We start from the raw sequence: 18,938 nt of genomic DNA on the forward strand, positions 1-18,938 counted from the left end.
CATCATGGCATTGAAGGTAGCACTGGGAAGGATGATAGTAGGAGGTTTCCGTACTTCTGAAATATGAGGGTAGGGAAGAAATATATGGTAATTAAAGCAAAAAGGAAGAAGGCATCTCCTTGTGGCCCCGCTGACCCAGGGCTGTCTAAGAACGTGTGTGTGAGTGCTTGCCTGGTAGTTCACAGCCGCTTTGGAGGCCTCCTGTGTGCCCCAGCAGAACTCGCCTTCCTGGCACAGATTGTGAAATACATTCACAGCTAAGTGCAAACTTCATGATCTCTTGGAAGCTTTTTCTTGCTTACCCCGCAGTGGTGTTTTCCTTCTGAATTACTGCAGTATTTACTGCTTGTCGGCACCAGACTGGAAAGGGGGAAAGAAACTTTTCCCTGGTGCCAGCCACTACACAAAGTCATATTTAATCTTCACAACCTTCCTGTGGGGTAAATACAACTGCTTCATTTTATAGATGAGGAACTTGGCTAGAGAAACACGGATAATAGTTGTAGAAGGCACAGCGGGACACCGGACATTTCTGTAGCACCTGGTTCAGTGTTAGTTGCAGAGCTGAGCAAGGCGTTGGGTGCGTAGCAGATTCTGGGTCTTAAACCAGCGATTCCAGATCGCCAGTCAGCACCTTTTATACTGTGTCATATCATGGCAATTATGTGGTTCTCTGTAGTCATGATATTTGCCAGAATTTGATACGTCCAATTAACACAAGTCATATGTTTCTAGTGGTCAAGGAATCTGCAGGTGACAGTAGCACTAAAGGAAATCCATTAAAAATCCATTGTGAATCTGTCACAAGCTGTGACTTAAATAACTTAATCCAAACTCTGAGCCTTTGCTTTAGAACTCTAAAATGGGAATGATAGTGTAACTACCTCAGAAGCTTGGTGTGAGGACTAAATGAAGTAATGAATGAATGTTACGTTCCCAACAGAGAGGAAGCACACAAGAAATGGTAGCTCTTACCGCTGTCAGCATGAACAGCTTTCATCATCTCTTGGTGTTGATGAGATCAGTATCTGTGATGCCCTATTTATGACACACTCCTTTTCTCTGTCGAGTGTCTAGGGGATCCCTGGGTTCTGGTATCTGGGCGTGGCCAGATACTCCCGTGTTGTGTGTGTTTAATGAGTGCTTGGTGTGGGGCGGCCCTAATGCGGAGGCCACACAGTTCAGGAAGTCTTCAGGAGCAGGGGACCATGGGTTGCCAGGGACACTTTCATATTGGACACGTTACGTAAGGGTACAGACCTGTTTGTTAGCCTGATGCTTGATGCATCCTTTCAGTTTTTCAGAAACTAGTCACAGAGATGCAGGCCTTAGTTGTATATTCATTTTCCCTCTGATAAAAAGAAGTTTACAAATCTGACCACGTGAATATATTTTGTTACTTGTGTTCAGCACTTGACTAAGTGACTCTGTGTAGTAATGGGAGAGCGACTTACCACCTGAGAAAGATTTTGCTTCTGGCAGAGCTGTGTGTATCTGTGGATGTAAATGTCTTGCTTCTCAGTAGCACTGTGCATGCGTGTGCGTGTGTGTACATGTGTACGTACTTTGGTTTGTTTGTGTTTGGGCGGCTTTGTGTGTGTTGTGGCATTGGTGTGACTACCTATTCTGATGGTCCATGAAAAACAGTTTTCATGTGGATTCCTTTAGTTTTCCAGTTTGCTTCCTCTCATCTGGTGAGTTGTCGTTTTAACAAATTGAAACACCACCTTTGAAAATTGTGATGTCATTTTTATCCTGTGGCAAGGCCACATTCCTTCTTCATTTAATCCAGATGTCTCCAAAGACTTAGGCTTTTGTGTCTACATATATATATGATAGTTAAAAATTAGGCCTGTAAGGGTCTGTGTAAGAGGCTTTGCCAAGCATCTGGCCCTTCCAGTGCTTGACATGTCTCAGAAGACTCAGTCAGTGTCTGAATGTTGGGGAGCAAGGGGTCCGGTCAGATGAAGAAGTTGATACAGACCTTACGGTGACCTTTATATTATCTTTATACCTGGTGGGGCAAAAGTAGGTTTACAGCTGTGAGTGCAGGTAACAGTTTATTCCTGTATTATTAGTAATTGTATTACTTTCCATACTAACAGTTGTATGCTGTTTCTGATCATAAAGGCCTGCCCCAGTTGTCTTCTGCCTGAGTTAACTCAGTCAGCAGAAGCTCTGGCAGTTGGAGTTTAGCTTTTCAAGATAGTTTGTCATACTGCTTACCTGCCCAGCCACACTTTAGAAGCCTTTCAGAATTGCCGGAAGAGCCGTTCTGGACCCTCGAAGCCAGTGGAGGGCAGCCGTGTTCGTGGATTACAGGCTTGCTAGTGCGTTTCCCTCCGTACTGTCAAGACTTCTTTCTCTTCCTGGCAACTGGTAGAATACAAGTGGGGGGTGAGGGAAAAGTTGAAACCTAGATGGGGGAGTCTCTTTGAAATAGGGACTGGCTGGAAAGTGGCCCAGGGAGTCTTCAGGAGGCTAATGAGCACTGCCCTTACTGATAGCCACCCAGGGAGGAGGACGGAGGGTGTTCTGTGTGTGTGTCTTCATGTGGACGTGGCTGCGAGTCCCAGGAAGGATGTGACGGCATTTTAAAAGCTGTTCCCTCCCTGTAATCTACATCTGAAAGCCATAGTGGGTGGTGTAATGAGGCTTAATAATTAGTTTCTGATTAGACCACATTGTGAATTATATGTAATAAAGCAGACCTTAAAACATGGCTGATTATTTTGAGTATCTGGTTTGACAACTAGGTTTTTAATTCAGTTTTTTTAAAAATATGTATTTAACACAGTATACATTATGTAACTCCTGCAGAGGCTACCAAAAAGGCTGTTGCATGTCTTCAGGAGACTACGTGCCCCAAGAGCTATACGTGATTAGTTCTAGACTTATCTTGGCAACCAGATGCCTCTGTTCTCAGGCGGAACTGAAGGACTCGGGCCTGAAGAAATGAAGCGTCTTACTCGGGTCTGAGAAGTGTTTTGGCAGGCCGGGCTTCTTGCCCAGTTCCTTCCGGACACTGTCAGGGACACCGAGTTCTTCATGAGTTTCATTTGAAGGGTGAACTTGTGGTTTCATTTGTATGAAGTGTCACTCCTAGAGTGATGGACACAAGCGTGAAGCACATGTCATAGTTCTTATTAGTAAACTGGGTGTGAGCCACAAAAATACCAAGTTTGAAGACATGGAAAATGTGACTGATTATCTTCTCACAGGCAGTAAGCTTTCCTGTCTTAATTTCATTTTGCTTATTTTTGTGACATTAGTTTACCTTACAATTAGTTTAATCTTTTGAACTTTATCTCACATTTACATCTTCTATTTAACATTTCCCATTTGCCCAGACAGATAGGAATCTCCTACCTCTGAACCCTGCTGGAGGCCTTTGCTGATGACCTCACAGCACTTGTGTGTCTCGGGTCAGGGTGGGGGTTTCCGTTTTCACTCTGTCTCCCTTCCCTGGCCCCTGTGTTCCTCCCACATTACTCACCGAGTTTTCAGCCGTAGGCTCTGTGTCTGACTTAGCTTGCTTGGCACAGATGTTTGCTCATAGTCGACACTGAGTAAGTATTTGCTGGGTGCCAGTTAACCAAACTGGGTGCATCTTAAACCAAATAAAAATCAACTGTTTTTGGTTAGAGTGTCATCCCAATATGTCAAGGTTGTGCGCTCGATGCCCAGTCAGGGCACATACAAGACTCAGCCAGTGAATGCATAAATAAGTGGAACAACGAATGGAAGCGTTTCTCTCTCTCTTTCTCCCTCCCTCCGTTTCCCTTTCTCTCTCTCTCAAAATGAATGAATGAATGAACGAATGAATGAATTCAAACGTTGGACTTGCCATATACTTACAAAGAATGTATGTCCAGTGTAGATCTATCAAAATGGCTACCAAAATCTAAACAGAGATGAGGGAATGGCTGTGAGTTGGGGAATCAGGTTTTGCTTGAAATTACAGTACAAATACTGCACATATATTCTGTAATCTTGTGTTGGTATTTACTGATGCATTCACTGGCAACAGCCCCAGCGGTGCATTTATTTTTAACTTGCTTAGTGAGATCTGGGTTGGAAACTTATGTTGCAAAATCAACAGCTGAAATTGAGCATTGAGACTGCCTTAAATTGAAAAATTAAAATGTAAAGGGAGAGTGAGTCTTTTAGAAATGCCTGTGTCTTTGCAAAGTATTACTTTCGGCTGAATGTAGCATATACCTATTCCATCTTCATCCCAATACATTTTAAATAGAAAAAGGTGTATGGAGAGTTGACACATACAGGGTTGTCCGAAAAGTTTGTTTTTTTCCCATAAGATGGCTCCAGTAGCACTGGAGCTGTCTTTAACCTCATTTGAAACCATTGTTGGATCGTATTGTGACAGCCGCCATATCAGTGTGCATTAAATAAAAACTTAGCAAAATTAATCCTGGAGATGGAAGAAAATGTACAACATTTTCTGCATATTATACTTTATTATTTCAAGAAAGGTAAAAAAGCAACTGAAATGCAAAAACATATTTGTGCAGTGTATGGAGAAAATGCCGTGACGGATCGAACGTGTCAAAAGTGGTTTGTGAAGTCTCGTGCAGGGTGGAGGTTTCTCGCTGGCCAAGACAATGCTCCACCGTCAGGTGGACCAGCTGAAGTTGATAGCAATCAAATTGAGACATTAACTGAGAACAATCAACGTCCTACCACGAGGGAGATAGCCGACATACTAAAAATACCCAAATCAATATATTGGTGAAAATGAAAAGTGTGTCTTTTATTTTACAGAAAAAAGCTATATGGGCCTTTTGGCCAACCCAATAGCACAAGACTGTGAGAACTATATTTTTAGAAAATAGGGTTTCAGAATGCCTTTGGTTGTGGGTTTGTTTTGTTTTTTTTTTTTTAATTCTCTTACATTTGAACGTATTTGTCATAGATACAAGAAACTAGTCCATATGGGTAACATGGGCTGATTGCACACTATTCCAGTTAAACATGCCGGGTTTTGTTTAGTTATGTTGTGTGGCTTTAGTATACATTACTGCCCCTTAGGCCTCATCCACATACCTCAGAGTAACCTAATACTCGTCCTTAAATTGAAAACATGATTTGAGTTTGGGGGCTTCATTTATGGTAAGAAACGTGAAATGCAAGGAATTCAGTGAATACACAAAGTATTTAAATAAAATTTAAGAAACATTTCACAACTAGCTAGTGCTAGCAGTGTTAGCAGATGAAATATAAATTATGTAGAGATGAGTCATAATTTTGGGTTCTTCGATTAGCCCATGATTTTCATTTTATAAGACTTCTGATTGTTCTTGTATTTGGTTAACCAAACGTATTTTACCTTTTATTTTCAATTATTCTTTTAAAGTTTATGCATTAATCTATATAAATCTTACTAATCTGCAAAATAATTCTATTTACTTGTAGGTTAGGAGTGTAAATCCTGTTTTGAGTAGGTCAGGAAGTGTTAGGTTTGGGCTGGATGGGAAATATGTGTGAGTGATCTGAATTAGGTTTTGGCTTTCTTTGCTCTCTGGTGGTTTTTTTCAACCAACGAAGAGAAAAGAATCAGAAAACCTTTGTGTTGTTTAAGGTCAGAAAAGAGGCTCTGCCTTGCCCCAGCAGTGCGCCCCCTGAGGGCTGGGAGACACCCCGGAGCTCCTCTGGGTTCTGTAGCTCCTGGAACAGTGCTTGAGATGGGGTGGGGGGTGTCCCAAGTATTTGTTCCATCGAGATTTTTCACATTTTCGTAGAAGTTACACATTTTTCACAAGAATGTTTCTCATAACTTTGAAGGTTGATTCTATTTTCCTCTGTATATGTACCTTGTTTTTGCTTTAGAAGTTAAAGATTAGGAAAAGTTAAATACAGACTGAACTTAAAGCTATATGTTAAAGATATTAGTTTAGCTTTCAGCTTGATTTTGTTTAGGTTTGATTTGTTAAACATCAAAAAGAAAGGCAGGAAAACATCTAGATTTTTTATAGTCAAAGAAGAGTAAAGATTTGAAATAGCACCTGGGCAATTTAGGGAAAAATAAATCTTGAGAATTTTTTAGAGTTTATTTTTTATGCATATTAGTTTTTTAATAAAATGATATTTGTATATTCTTTTCAAAATAAAGAATTATTCACAGGCACGTTATTTAATTATTATATTTCCTGATTCATGTAGTTTGTTACACATGTTTATATTATAGGTACCTATTTATATTCATAGTAAGCTTTTTTTCCCTCACATTGTTAATTGTTCTTTAAAAAGATGGGTTTTAATGGCTGTTTGCATAGAAGGCCATTGTTTGGAAGGCCTGTGGAGGTATTTCATCACTATTTCAGGAGGTGTCCAGTTTTAAAGTCCGGGTTTTTGCTCTTATAAATAAATCCACAGTGTTTTTATTTTCTCACCTGATGAATGGGAACATGTTTCTGAAAGTAGAATTACCAGGTTGAAAGGTATATGGTGCGCATAGCATATGGACAGCTTTGAGTCCTGAGTTACACAGTATTAGATTCCACCCCCAGAAAGACGGCCTCCGAGATTCTTTCACCTTCGTTTATTGCGTCTAGGCAATTTCACCGTTTTCTGTTTCATCGTTGTAAGTATGGAGACATTTTGAAGTGGTTTCTTTAATTTAACCACTTGTGTTAAGACCACAGCTCAGACTAAGAGGTGAATTGCATTAAGTCACTTTTGGGATTGGATGAGACCTCAACCATCACATGTTAATACTAGTAATAATAATTGAGGGAAAATATACGGCTTCTGTGTCCTAGGTTTTCTCCTCGGGCTGTCAGACAGTCTGTAAGTCACCTTCTGTGCCTCGCACTGTGCGCGGCATCAATACCTCGGAGAATTGGTCCAGGAAATAAAGGCAGCAGGCTGTTTGCTTAATTGGTTTACGTATTCTTCCCTGAGCTTTTTCTTTTTAATAATTGTTAGATGGAAAACAAAAAAAGCAGATTGAGACTGACTGTACATTTTAGATCTGGGGAAGATAGAGAACTGGTTCTTTTTTGTCCTATCACTTACAGTTTTTAAACTAAATTTTATAGGCCATTATTACTTCATAAATTACCAGTATTACTGTAATTGATTTGAGCAGCCTGCCAGAGACACTAGAAAGAACGTGAGAAACAATGTAGGTAATTGTTGAAATCACGTGTCTGCTCTGCTCTCGGAGCCCTAGTTTGGTATAGGCATGTTTATATTAAATTTAGCTCACCCTTTAATTGGAACCATGCTCGATCCTGCTGTTTTTATAAAATGGTGGGAGAATTCGGAAGAGTCGGTGTTCCACTAGAAATACTGAAGGTTTCATTTAGTACACGGCGTCTAACAATTCGGAGTTACAGAGCAAAGTTATCAGTGGCTCATGATTAGTAGGACCTTGGAATGCTCCATCTGGAGGGTACCTGAGGCCCCCCTCGGGGGGGGGGGTATCTAGGTGGTGCGGCAGAGGTTCCCAGCCACAGGGGAAATTCAGCCTGTGTGGGCAGGAGGATACTTTGTTAAGCCCAGGAATACTGTGGGGGCAAAATGTAAAATTATAGGAAGTTTTAAGACAAAGCATGGGATGTCGAGGCCATGTGCATTAACCACCCGCAGCCCTGGGCTGGCCCTGACCCTTGAGGAGGAGCTAAGTTCACTCACCCCTGCTTTTAATGTCACAGGAGTGGAGGGTGGAAAGCACTGCTAGAGCCCAGCCTTTCCTTTTACTGACCGAAGTGAGGCCCGGAGAGGTTAAGGGTCCTTCCCACCGTGCAGAGGAAGTTACTGTGCATGATGGGAACTCTTGGACAGCTGTAGCACACAATTTTAAGTGCTGTATTCTACGTACACCCAAGTTGTGTTTCACATGAAGGTCTTCAGTGACACTCAGTGGAGAGTACCTTGGCACTGGCTCATTGCTTATGGAAAAAAGGTCTCTGGAAGACCAGTTTTGTCATTATTTCACTAAGTCTGAGGCACTCAGAAGCTTCCTATGTCCTGTGGAAGGTTGGTTGACTACTTCCACACACGGCAGTCCAGCTTAAATTCATGGGGCGTGCAGGTCAGCGGGGTAGAGGGGGGGATTGCAAATGTGTGTGTTTTGCCCAGGGCCACAGCAGCCACAACAGAAGGGTGTCCCTTCTGAGAGATCTTGGGCACCAAGAGTAGTGGTTTTTATCATTATTTACACACATAATTACCTTCCTCCAGCTACTTTTCTGTCCTCTGGCAATACCTAGCACAGACTGGGTTGTAAATGGCACCCACTTAACACTTACTGAATTAAACTTGTTCATTGAGTATGGGGGAGGGGCACGTATGTGTGCTCCGGTGCCAAATTTTATCGTGGTACTCTGTTTTATGGGCGGGAAATCTTGCAAAAGTAGAACTAAGCTAGCCAGTTTCTTCTATTGACATCACACTCACCTGGAAAAGGACAGTTTGTTGTATGTAATAATCTTAAGTGCCTGTGGTAGTACCCCATTGATTTAACCCATATACCAGATCATTATTCAGAAGATGAACTGTTATTACAGAAGAGATTTTCTGAGAAAAGTTGATCAGTCATTCGGGATTCTATAGGATATTGAGTCCTATTAATAATACCAAAGTAGGATTTTTTCATATATCTTATCCTTAAACTTCACTTGAAACTGGAACATTAGTGAGAGTTCGGGGGGGGGAATGTGGTCTGGGCTATGATTGGGCAAATGAAGAATAATCTTAGGGTTTTAGAAAAATAGCTAGAAATTCATCATTTTTTGAATTTATATGTGGCTAAATGGAAAGAACATTTGCTCACACAGTGAACTTACTGAAAGTGGGATTTGTGAGTGAGCGGAAGGTGACAGGAAGTGACAGTGGCACACAGTGTGACTGACGCTGGCATTGTGGTGTCTTGAATGCCGTGTGAAGCGGCGAACAATGGCAAAGAAGAGGAGAACCTTGTAAAAGGCTGCTTTAGTTTTTTACTCAATAATTTAGTTTTTGTTAAAAAGGTCCCCATGGTGTTGCACATGATTTTCTCCTCTTTTGGGAAGCTTTATTTAAATTTTTTTTTTTTGGTTGCAAATGCAAAATAGTGAATATGACTATGAGAGAGTAAGGGAACGAAAGAACTATTATGTACTGTGCCCTTGAGTCGTACCAGCTAGGCACGGCATACACATCGCTCAGTTAGTAAGACAGGGCCTCGCCGCTGGCCAGTCTTCAGAGGCACAGAAGACAACGAACTTCTTTATCAGTTCGCATCGTGCCTCATCACATTCATGGTGGTGAGACGATAATGGCTTTATGAGAACCCTGACGTATTGAAGGCTCACTGCTGATAAGATGTGAATAGAATTTGGTATTTAATATGAAATCCGAATAGTGTGATTTGAGACAGCAATGCATCTATTAAACTGTGGAGTCAGGAAGTAACTTCATCTGTGGAAGGAGGGTCTGTAACGGGAATACTGGCTGTTTGTGCTAAAATGATTTCAACTTTCCCAACACCCGAATTAAACGCGTATATGAGATTGTAATTTTCTTCATGTATGCCCGTGATGTCGTTACACAACAGTGAAGTTATAATCCAAACATAAATATTTAAATCACGACTTCCCTTTTTCAATGTTCCTCATCTAGAAGGAGCTGGCCAGCAACCCTGACTGTCCTCAGATGTGTGCCTATAAGCTGGTGACCATCAAATTCAAGTGGTGGGGGCTGCAGAGCAAAGTAGAAAACTTCATTCAGAAGGTAAAATCTGTTCAAAGTGCAGTGACTTCAATTTAGGTTAAGATTTTAAGGTAGCTGTTCATGGGATATTTCCTATGTTACCACTTAGCTTTTTTTTTTCCTTCCTCGTAAGGTAAAAAGTATTGTCTGTGTATGTCCTCTCTGCCTCTTTTTCTCCTAGAAACACCAGAGGCAGATGCCCGCAGAGGTTTTCAGGGTCTTGCTTTAGGGAAGAGCATAACAATTTTTTGTTTAAAGTGCTTTTTCTGGTGGTTTGCTCAGCTCTTCTGCAGAGAGCCTTTTCCACACATAGCACGTCCCCGGGGGACGGGGCGCTCCACCCGGGCCGGGGGTGGGGGGTGGCGGGAGGAGACCGGGCCACGCCTGCAGAGGTGCTCCTCCATCCCAGCCGAGCGGGGTGCCCCTCACCCTTCCGTACATTCTCTCCTGACAGACACTTTTCTCGTGTGCTTTGCACGCTCGTGGCATATCTTCTCTTTAGGGGTCCTCGCTGAGAATAGCTACACCGAATCTGAGGACCTGAAATCGGATCATCTCCTCTGTGACTTCTGCGTGAAAGTGGAAGTGCCAGGGGCAGTTCGTCTAGAAAGAGGGTGGGAGTTGCAGTTATATAAAAATACACATGGTTATAAACACATAAGGAATATGGAAAGTTCTTTGGTTTTTACTTTTCCTGGAGGGTGAATGTTTATTCCATTTTCATTATAAAGAAGCCCCTTTTGTATCTCTGAACCCACACTAGTTGTGGTGGCAGAGTTCCACCGTATTTTTTTTTTTTTACTTTTAAATTGTAACTGCTCTAACAGGTTTTTTTTTCCCTTAAAGATCTTAAAGTCTGGAAACTGATTATTCTTGGGCCTTCTTGCAGTTGGCCCACAGTAGGCACTCTGTAAATACTGGCCTCCTTCCTTCCTCCTGGATCGTAATAATAGACTAACAATCTAGTTCTGATAAATAGAAGTCACTCATGTAATTGATGAAGTCCCTTCTGTTCATGGAAAAAAAATGTGAATGTTGAAGATTGTCCAAAAATATTCAAGTACTTACTGTTCAGTGCACTTCTCTGTTCTTGGGAAAGTTTACTACAACTTAAATAGCCCAGCAATTACAACACTAATTACATATATGGTATGCTGTGTGTGCGTGTGTACATACATGTATATGCATATACACACACACACAAAATAACATAAGAATAGAAAGATTAATGCACAGTATGTAATACTTCTTAATTTAATAAAACATCTTAGTCCAAGAACCCAGAACTCCTCTTGCAGCATGTTACTGTATTCTGTCTCACAGCGTACCTCTGAACTGCAGAGAAGTTAAGGATAATAATGTATAGCTTTATAGCAAAAGAAATTGAGTTGACCTTTGGTGATTGACATTTAGAAAAAGGTGAAAACAAATCAGGTCCAGCAGGAGTTTTTGTAAGATTAGAATGTATGTACCACATTTATGCTCTACAGTTTCTACTAAATCATACTTCCTTTGCAAGGAGAGATTGCTGCACATTTCACAGGGAAATGTTTCTTTTGATTACGTTTTACAAAAGGGTAATAGTATGAAATTAAGATTTCTACTAATCGACATGGTAGTCTTTTCAAAACAAGTATATATCAATTTCATGTATTAATTGAGAGATGTGTTGATGTGTTATGTGCCATTAATCTTAGAGTTTTACCATCTTATACTACTTTTCTTCTTTGTTTTAAAAGCAAGAAAAAAGGATATTTACAAACTTTCATCGCCAACTCTTTTGTTGGATTGACAAGTGGATTGATCTGACAATGGAAGATATTAGGCGAATGGAAGACGAAACTCAGAAAGAACTAGAAACAGTAAGACTTCCTGTTTGTGGAAATTCTCTAATTCCCCCTTTCTAGTACTGTGTGTGTGCGTAGTAAGTGTAGGCTTAGAATTAAGAAGAGTGTTATTAGAAGCCATTTCTTACTCCTTATCCTTAGTCCTTATCCTGTATACCCCTGTCAAAACTGCGTTTCTCAGACACTAACATCTCTTCATATGTTCTGGTTTCTCTTCTGTTGAGCGTCTTTTCATGAAAGTAGACTAGAGCTTTCTTGATTTAGAATGTGTTACCTGTAAGATGTTCAATGGTTTGTAAATTCTTTTTTCTGCGTTAGTTCTTCCTGGTGGTATCTGGCTCACAGTCCTTTAGACATCCACTGTGTGAGGACAGGTTGCTTTGGTTCCTTTCGTTATCACAGTAAGTTACTAATGTTAGCACAGGAAGTCCCAGTTCCCCTTCTGTAGGAAAGATAAGAGGAGTGATGTTGCCACTGATTCCAGAAAAGCCTTCTCCTTCCCACAACTGGCAGTAAATCTTGTTTCTTCTTAAGCTTTAGGCAGAGATACCTCCAAGTGATCCTTGGGCTAGAGGTCAGCAGGCCATGTCTCACAGTTAAAACCCACCCCACTGCCCCCACCACCGGTGAGCAGGCCCTGCATTGTCTGAGCACCCTATTTCTCCCAGGGACGGGTCCTTCCCTGACTTCCTCCTGCACCTCGTTTTGCTTTTGCTCTCGCTCTTGGCGGTGCTGCTTTTCGGTTGTAAGTCAGGCCCCATGGGGGAAGCGGGCCCAGGGAGTGTCCGGGGCGGGCTGGCGGTTTCCATGCAGTCATCTGCAGGCCTGCCAGCCGCGTCGGGCTTGGACGCCCTGCGGGCGAGTGTTTGACAAGCGCCTGTGTGTGGGGCAGGAACTCCATTTAATCACAGGAGAGTGGCAGCAAATCAGGTTCTTTGGCACAGAAAGAAATCTATTTGTCTGGAACGGAGCATCGTAAAGAATCTGTTTAAAATTGCTTACTTTTGGTGATTACGGCAGATCTGCTTCTAATTAGCTTTATACAAACCTTCTGAGGGGACTAGGACATATTTTCTTTATAAGGCAATAAAATGTTTTAACCTTATCTTATACATAAAGTAAACTTCAGGCAGTCTCCAACTTATGAATGGATTTTGTTCCAAAAGTTTTTAAGTTGATTTTTTGAAATTTGGAACATGTTTTCCCATAGAGAAAACAGTGTAAATTGGGGCCTGGTTTGTAGGCCAGCCAGTGGAAGCTTTTTTGACCTCCGTTTCTCTTACTACTACTATGAGGTGACCAGATGGCAAGCATGGAAGACTGTCCCTCACCTCCTTATTTTTAGGCTGGTCCAGTCAAAATGTTTAAATAGGCAAGAGTGAGTCTTCGTTGCGTATGGCCTGTCTCTCTGTGCCTCTCGCCAGCCTGTCTGTCTGCCCTTCCTCGAGAGTCAGATGCCCTCTCTAAGAAGCACCCACCACCACCACTCAGTCTGAATTTCTCTTCCCTGCCTCGCCTGGTTTCACTCCCTCCAGGTGCTCCAGGCTCCAGCAACACCTGCCAGCTCTGCCAGCTCTGTCTCTAGCCCTTTTGAGCAAGCAGCTGGCGTCAGCCAAACATTGCAAAGGCAGCAGTGTGTGCTCTGGTTTCTCTTCAGAGTGCACAAGTCTTTCGCCTTTCACTAAAGCTTCTCTGGGGAGGCACAGTTCTGGGGTTTGAAAAAAGAAAGAAAGCATCATGGTTACACTCATTCTCACTGAACTCATGATACAGCCTTAGCGTCTCCAAAAATGATTTACCAATACCAGGATAAACAGAAACAGACTTATTTTTATTGATCCTAACTCCCACGAGGAAGAGTGGTCAGAGTCAAAGGGTAATGGATGGAGCCCTCCCTGGCTTGGGCTCTGGACCCTGCCTACCTCTGGACCCCGTGGACGGAGCATGGCTGAGCCCTCCTCTTCCCCCACAAGTTCTCCGCCTCCTGACCCCTGGGCTCGGAACAGCCCCAGTGTCGACATGATGGGAGCCCTGACTAGCAGGTGGGGACTCGCTCCCACCCGTGGCGGTGGACCTGCAGTCTCAGCTGCTTCTCCAGGCAAGTCAGTCAGTTGTGAGTTGGTGATTACACTTGAAAAGGAGGTGTAAGAGAGACAAGTAGTTTCACAGAAGCCAAAATCATTAGAAGGTCATTATTATTTTACCCACATGACTCAACTTGATTCCCCCACGAAGTTCGTAGGAATCTTACCATCGGTTCAGAGTTGGGGGTACATGAAAGTTTCTTTGTTATGTGTTTCAACAACATTTTAAGGAAAATTTCAGCATTAACTGCTGATCATAACAAAACCCCATTCCAGTCATTTTGCTTCAGGTCACTGGGGAGCGCTGTGTTCCATAACGCACTGCTGCCGCCCCGGCCCTGGAGGGGCCTGGGAGCCTGCCCCAGTCCGGGCAGCAGCGAGCCTGTGGGCCAGACCGCCTGCCCAGGGAGCTCCCGCCTCCTGAAGAGGCGTGACGTGCTCAAGTCCTCTGCACCACGGAGGAATTTCCTCTTCTCTTGAGGTCCTGTATTCCCGACACCTGATGATTGAAGTTGATACATTGAATTCTCTTCTTAATTCACAAATATTTTAAGAATCGGGTTTCTTGGAAATGGTTTTTGGCCCTGGAGAGAAGGAGTAGCATCTTGAGAGGTTTAGGCAGGAGGGGATGCAACTGCCTGCGGCCTTGCGGAGAGAGCCTGGGTTCAGGCCCAGCAGCTGAGAGAACACCTGGGCACACCTTTTGCGTTCGTCCTCAGCTGGCGCTTCTGTGGGGGCTGCGGGGGAGAGGGCTGAGTTTTAGAAATGTGTTTATTGCATTTGTTCCTTTTCTGCCTGTCCTTTTCCTTAATTTTCTCATCGAGTTTTTTAAGTTGTCTATAGACTATTTTTATGAATGCCTATCTTTTCTGATGCATTCCTGTGTCTGTCCTTCATCGTTTCTTATACATTGTTCCTGGGCTTGCTCGTTCTTCCTCTTTTTGATAAACTTCCCGTAAAGAACTCCCGGGAGGAACCCTGGTCTCCAAAGCAGCGGGGGGTGGCCATGCCTCATGGCCTCCTTTCCGGCCGGGGGGCTGTGAGAACAGGAGTCAGGCCATCCGGGCGTTTTCTCCCCTCGGGTTGGTGGGCGGCCGCGCACCCTTGGCTGTCTTTGCTCATTTCACGTCCCCGGTCTGCAGGCTTTTGTTTCCTAGACTCAAGGCCAGACACACGCTTCTTGTGCTGTGTAAGAAAATCCTTTTGCAAGATTTTCTTTAGACCAAGGTTACTGAAGGGCCCTCAGGACTCCGTCCTCTGTGTGGAAATGGTTATAAACAGGCAGTGGTCACTTTAATCTCTTTTAGACTTTTTTCCTCCCCTTGCTTACTAACCCAATATGGAGTCTGTGATTTCAGCAGCTCATGATTTTATTTTACGTCTAGATGCGTAAGAAGGGTTCCGTCCGAGGCACGTCGGCTGCTGATGTCTAGATGAGTCCCCTGTAGGGTCAGAGACAATATCAAACTGTGTAAGTGAAGACCTGGGTAAAAAGGATATTTAAAAGCCAACCTTTTTGGTAATGGGTAGTTAACTTGCCGAAGAGAGACTAAGTGTCGAATGTGGTTTAATTTTTAGAATTTAAGGGATTATATTTTAGAGGTTGACGGTGAACATTTGAGTTACTATTGTGTAAAAATTTTACCCACGGAACAGCTTGAATCTCACAATCCCGACTGCTTCCTAGTGTCCCTGGGTCAGGAAGCAGCTGCGGGGCGCACACCGTTCATCGTGTGGCCTGGCCCGCAGGCAGCTGACGTCTCGTCAGTGGCCAGTCTATTGGCCTGCTTCTCAGTGGGACCACTTGTGGTTAGTAAGGAAATATGTAGAAGCATTTTAAGTCAAAGATCTTTTGTCCCATACCAGAAGGGCCCACCACAATAATTCATTTAATTTTTTTCCCCAACACCAGAAAGTCTTCTTTTACGTTGACTCTTCAGTTGTCTTTAATATGTTTAAATGTACTCAGGTTTTTATTTACAACATAAACCATTTCTGTGGTCTTACTTCTCTAACACAATTTCATTGTTCAAATTAGAGATTTTCCTAGAACGATCATAGAGCCTCGAACTCTAACCCACACACTGAACTCCGTGTGAGGGAACACAAACCAACAGTACATGGCGTCCTTTGTTAACACCGAACTACGTACGATGTGCAGTGAGGGAAAGCAGGAGACAGAACGCCCCTCGCACTCACTGAGGCTCTGTGCTCACAGGCCGCGGGAGGCAGACACGCCGGCCGTGGGGAGGGGCCGTTGTGCCGAACAGGCATGAGCGAGCCCTGCCGGGCTCCCCCCAGGCCTCTCCTGTGCACTCACTGTTCCGTTAAAAAAAAGTCATCGTTTTTGTTAAATTCTTCTATGCTTCTGTGATTTATATTTGCTCCTAGTTTATTTTCTCTCTGATGAAACAAATGTTATGCCATTAGTAAGACCAAAATTGTTCAGAGGACAAATTTATATTTTTTAACTGTGGTTGTTGGGGTCCATTTTCTGCTACGAGTTTTGATGCATTGAGGGCTTTTTTCAGGAAGATGTGTGCAGCAAGCTACTGTCTAACGTTTTTTGTGTCTCCCTGAATTGTAACACCTGTAACACCTTGCACTTCTTTTGCCTTCCTTGCAGTTACGTAATCAAGGCCAAGTGAGGGGAACAAGTGCAGCCGGTGACGAGTGAGGAAGAATCTGACCAGGATCTTGCAGCGTTGGCCTTTCCTAGACATGTGCTTGTGATCATGTGCTCATGTGCACAGGTTCCCGACCACGTGTGTATATATGTCCGTGTGTGTATGTCTGTAGCTGTATATAAAATGCATGTAGAGCTACAGATCCAAATACATACACTTGTGTATATATGTACATAGAAACATACTGAAGGGATTAATACAATTTCTCCAAAGTACTGTACCTATCTTCAGCAAGAATGCAAAAGAAAATATTTTCAATATATATAGCTGAAACAGATTTTAATAATCAGAGTAATACCATTCATTAATGGACAAATTGACTGCAATGTAATACTAGCTAGTATGTTTCATAAATGTCAAAATTGTGGACCAATATATATATATATATATACATATATAAAATAGCCTTTTATTACTTTTCTGTTCTTTTAAATCAATCTCTTATAAATGTTTATTTTAGTCTCATAAGCAAAGACTCCCACAGAAAAATTTATTCAAAACCTTTTAGTATTCCAATAATCTGGAATATAAACTCTGAGTGTGTATACAACGACTTATTTCTGGATGGTCGTTACAGCCAAATTGGGTAATAGCCATTAGAAAGGAGTAAAGTTATAGGCTAGTTTTTACTTGTTTGCCCTGAGTGACAAAATCCTTTTTTTAAAAAAAAAAATCTGGTTTTTATTGGATATTTGTATTTTAAATTTCAAGTATTTTTCTACATCAGACATAGCAAAAAAAATGGAGATGATGATTTTGTGCTGTATAATAAATGTTACACAATTTTCAGGCTCCTGTTAGGCAAACAAAGAAATTGATGAGGAAATTAATAGCATTGTAAGCTGTTTAGAAAAATTGGAAGTACAATGCTTCCATGGAGTCTTGCTTAGAAAAGACTGTCTTCTGAAATTACAACTCAGAAACTATGCAAATGATCTGGATTCCTCACAGCTTACACGATAGGCTATAGATAACGATGCTGTTTTGCTCTGTTCATGTTGAAGCCGTTTTAAGGAGGAGATGCTGACTTTGAAATAGGAAACATTTAAGAGGCAGCATGAGGTTTGCCTGCGCCAGGTGGGGAGGCCCTGCGGAGGGGCCGGTGCACCTTCCACCCACTTGACTGTGCCCGGAAGTCGGGTGTCATTAGAACATACCCCGGATGAATAGGCATCATGTAAAACCGCTGGTTAGAGGGTAAAAGCTGCTGCCACCTTTTTGTTTGAAAGAAGAGACTGAACGCTAGGGAAGAATTCCATCAGCTTTCTCTGTCCACATCCAGTTTTTCTCCTGTCAGTCCTGGAAGCTTGAATGGAATGATCCGGTTGAAGCCTTCAGGTGACCACCTGTCTTCTTTACCCCCGTCCCTCCTTCAGCACACCCGCCCCTGCAGTCAGCTCACGTTAGTGATCTGATTTGCTGACCACCCTGCCCCCACTGCTCGCTGCTCTTTTCCCCACATGTCCTGTGCTGCCGCCCAAGTATAGTGACTCAGACTAGGGTGCTTCCGCGTTGCACTGCCCCGTTGGCCTCGACTACAAGCCCGCGCTGCACACGTCCGCCGTGTACTCAGGATCAAGACTGATGTTTACTCTCTGAGCAAGCACTGCTGTAAAGTAGGTTCTGTCAACATATAATCATTGTCTGCAAAGTGTCTGATGCGAGGACGATGATTGCTAATTTCCCGAAATAAAGAGTCTCATCCTCTCCTCTTAATGAACTTAACTCTCACTGGCATCTGCAGCATCTTCGGGAGCCTGGGCGCACATGGCAGCAAGCGCCCCGCGCGTGGGCTTTAATGTTCCTCTAACAACTGTGGAGATTGGAGGGAATGTGTGGTGAATGTAAAATACCTAGTTTACTTGGCAGTCTCTCGTGTAAATTACAGTAAAACAAAGTAAATGAAATTTAAACAAAAAATAAATTTGATCACAGAATGCCACTTGTGTGCTTGAGTGGTGGTTTCCCTGATGCCGCGTCTGCCTCGGAGCCCTGCAGACCGCGTCGCTGCTGTTTGCTCAGGCACGCTCAGGGTTCCGGCACTGCCACTCCGGGGGAGAGAAGGGAAAAAGGGGGTTTGTCTTGGGTTTTGTTTTTTAATTGCACACTCCTGTTGTTGAAATGCACCTATGCCACATTAAGCGGTTACGTTTAGGTTCTTAAATAATGTTGTCTTTAAAAGCTAAGCATAAACTAAAGAAAGATCATTATTAGTCTCAGACGTTTTTCAAAAATTATTTTTTAGGGGGAAAATACAGAAAGCCCACAGTATTTTTAAAAGCACTCAGTGGGGATTTTGCCTTGTTCTACCTCCCCTCTGTTAGGGCTTTGGAAGGTCTGCTGTTCTGGGACATGTAACTGTTCTCTCGTGGTCCCAGCTTCCATTAGGGAGTTGCTCAGCCTTTGGAGAGGTGGCCAGCTGCGTGAGTGTATTTCGTGTACAAGGTTATGTGTTGAGGGTGGTGTTCTGTTTGTTTTCCGAGGTCATTCTCTCAGCGTTTCATTTCAGACACAGTGTTCGCATTCACACTGGCAGTCTCTCCGTGCGTGCAACCGTCCAAGTACACACACGCCCAGCACTCGGTCCTCACTGGCGGCACCAGGGG

At 42.9% G+C, this 18,938-nt stretch overlaps 1 protein-coding gene across 2 annotated transcripts in view; it reads left to right on the forward strand.

Moving 5' to 3' along the window:
• PITPNB (phosphatidylinositol transfer protein beta) overlaps positions 1-18,269 on the forward strand; it is a 66,351-nt gene extending 48,082 nt beyond the window's left edge. Inside the window, exons 9-12 of one of the 2 annotated variants that reach the window (XM_045826725.1) lie at positions 9,625-9,735; positions 11,454-11,576; positions 15,031-15,114; positions 16,272-18,269. In XM_045826725.1, coding sequence (XP_045682681.1) covers positions 9,625-9,735; positions 11,454-11,576; positions 15,031-15,078 — 282 coding nt within the window. In that variant the 3' untranslated portion in view covers positions 15,079-15,114; positions 16,272-18,269. The remainder of the gene's footprint in view (positions 1-9,624; positions 9,736-11,453; positions 11,577-15,030; positions 15,115-16,271) is intronic. The other variant, XM_045826724.1, reaches the window with a different exon arrangement.
• Positions 18,270-18,938: the final 669 nt, after the last annotated feature.

This window comes from Phyllostomus hastatus, unplaced genomic scaffold (assembly GCF_019186645.2).
Source record: "Phyllostomus hastatus isolate PE091 unplaced genomic scaffold, TTU_PhHast_1.1 phas_scaffold_760, whole genome shotgun sequence".
Lineage (NCBI taxonomy): Eukaryota > Metazoa > Chordata > Mammalia > Chiroptera > Phyllostomidae > Phyllostomus > Phyllostomus hastatus.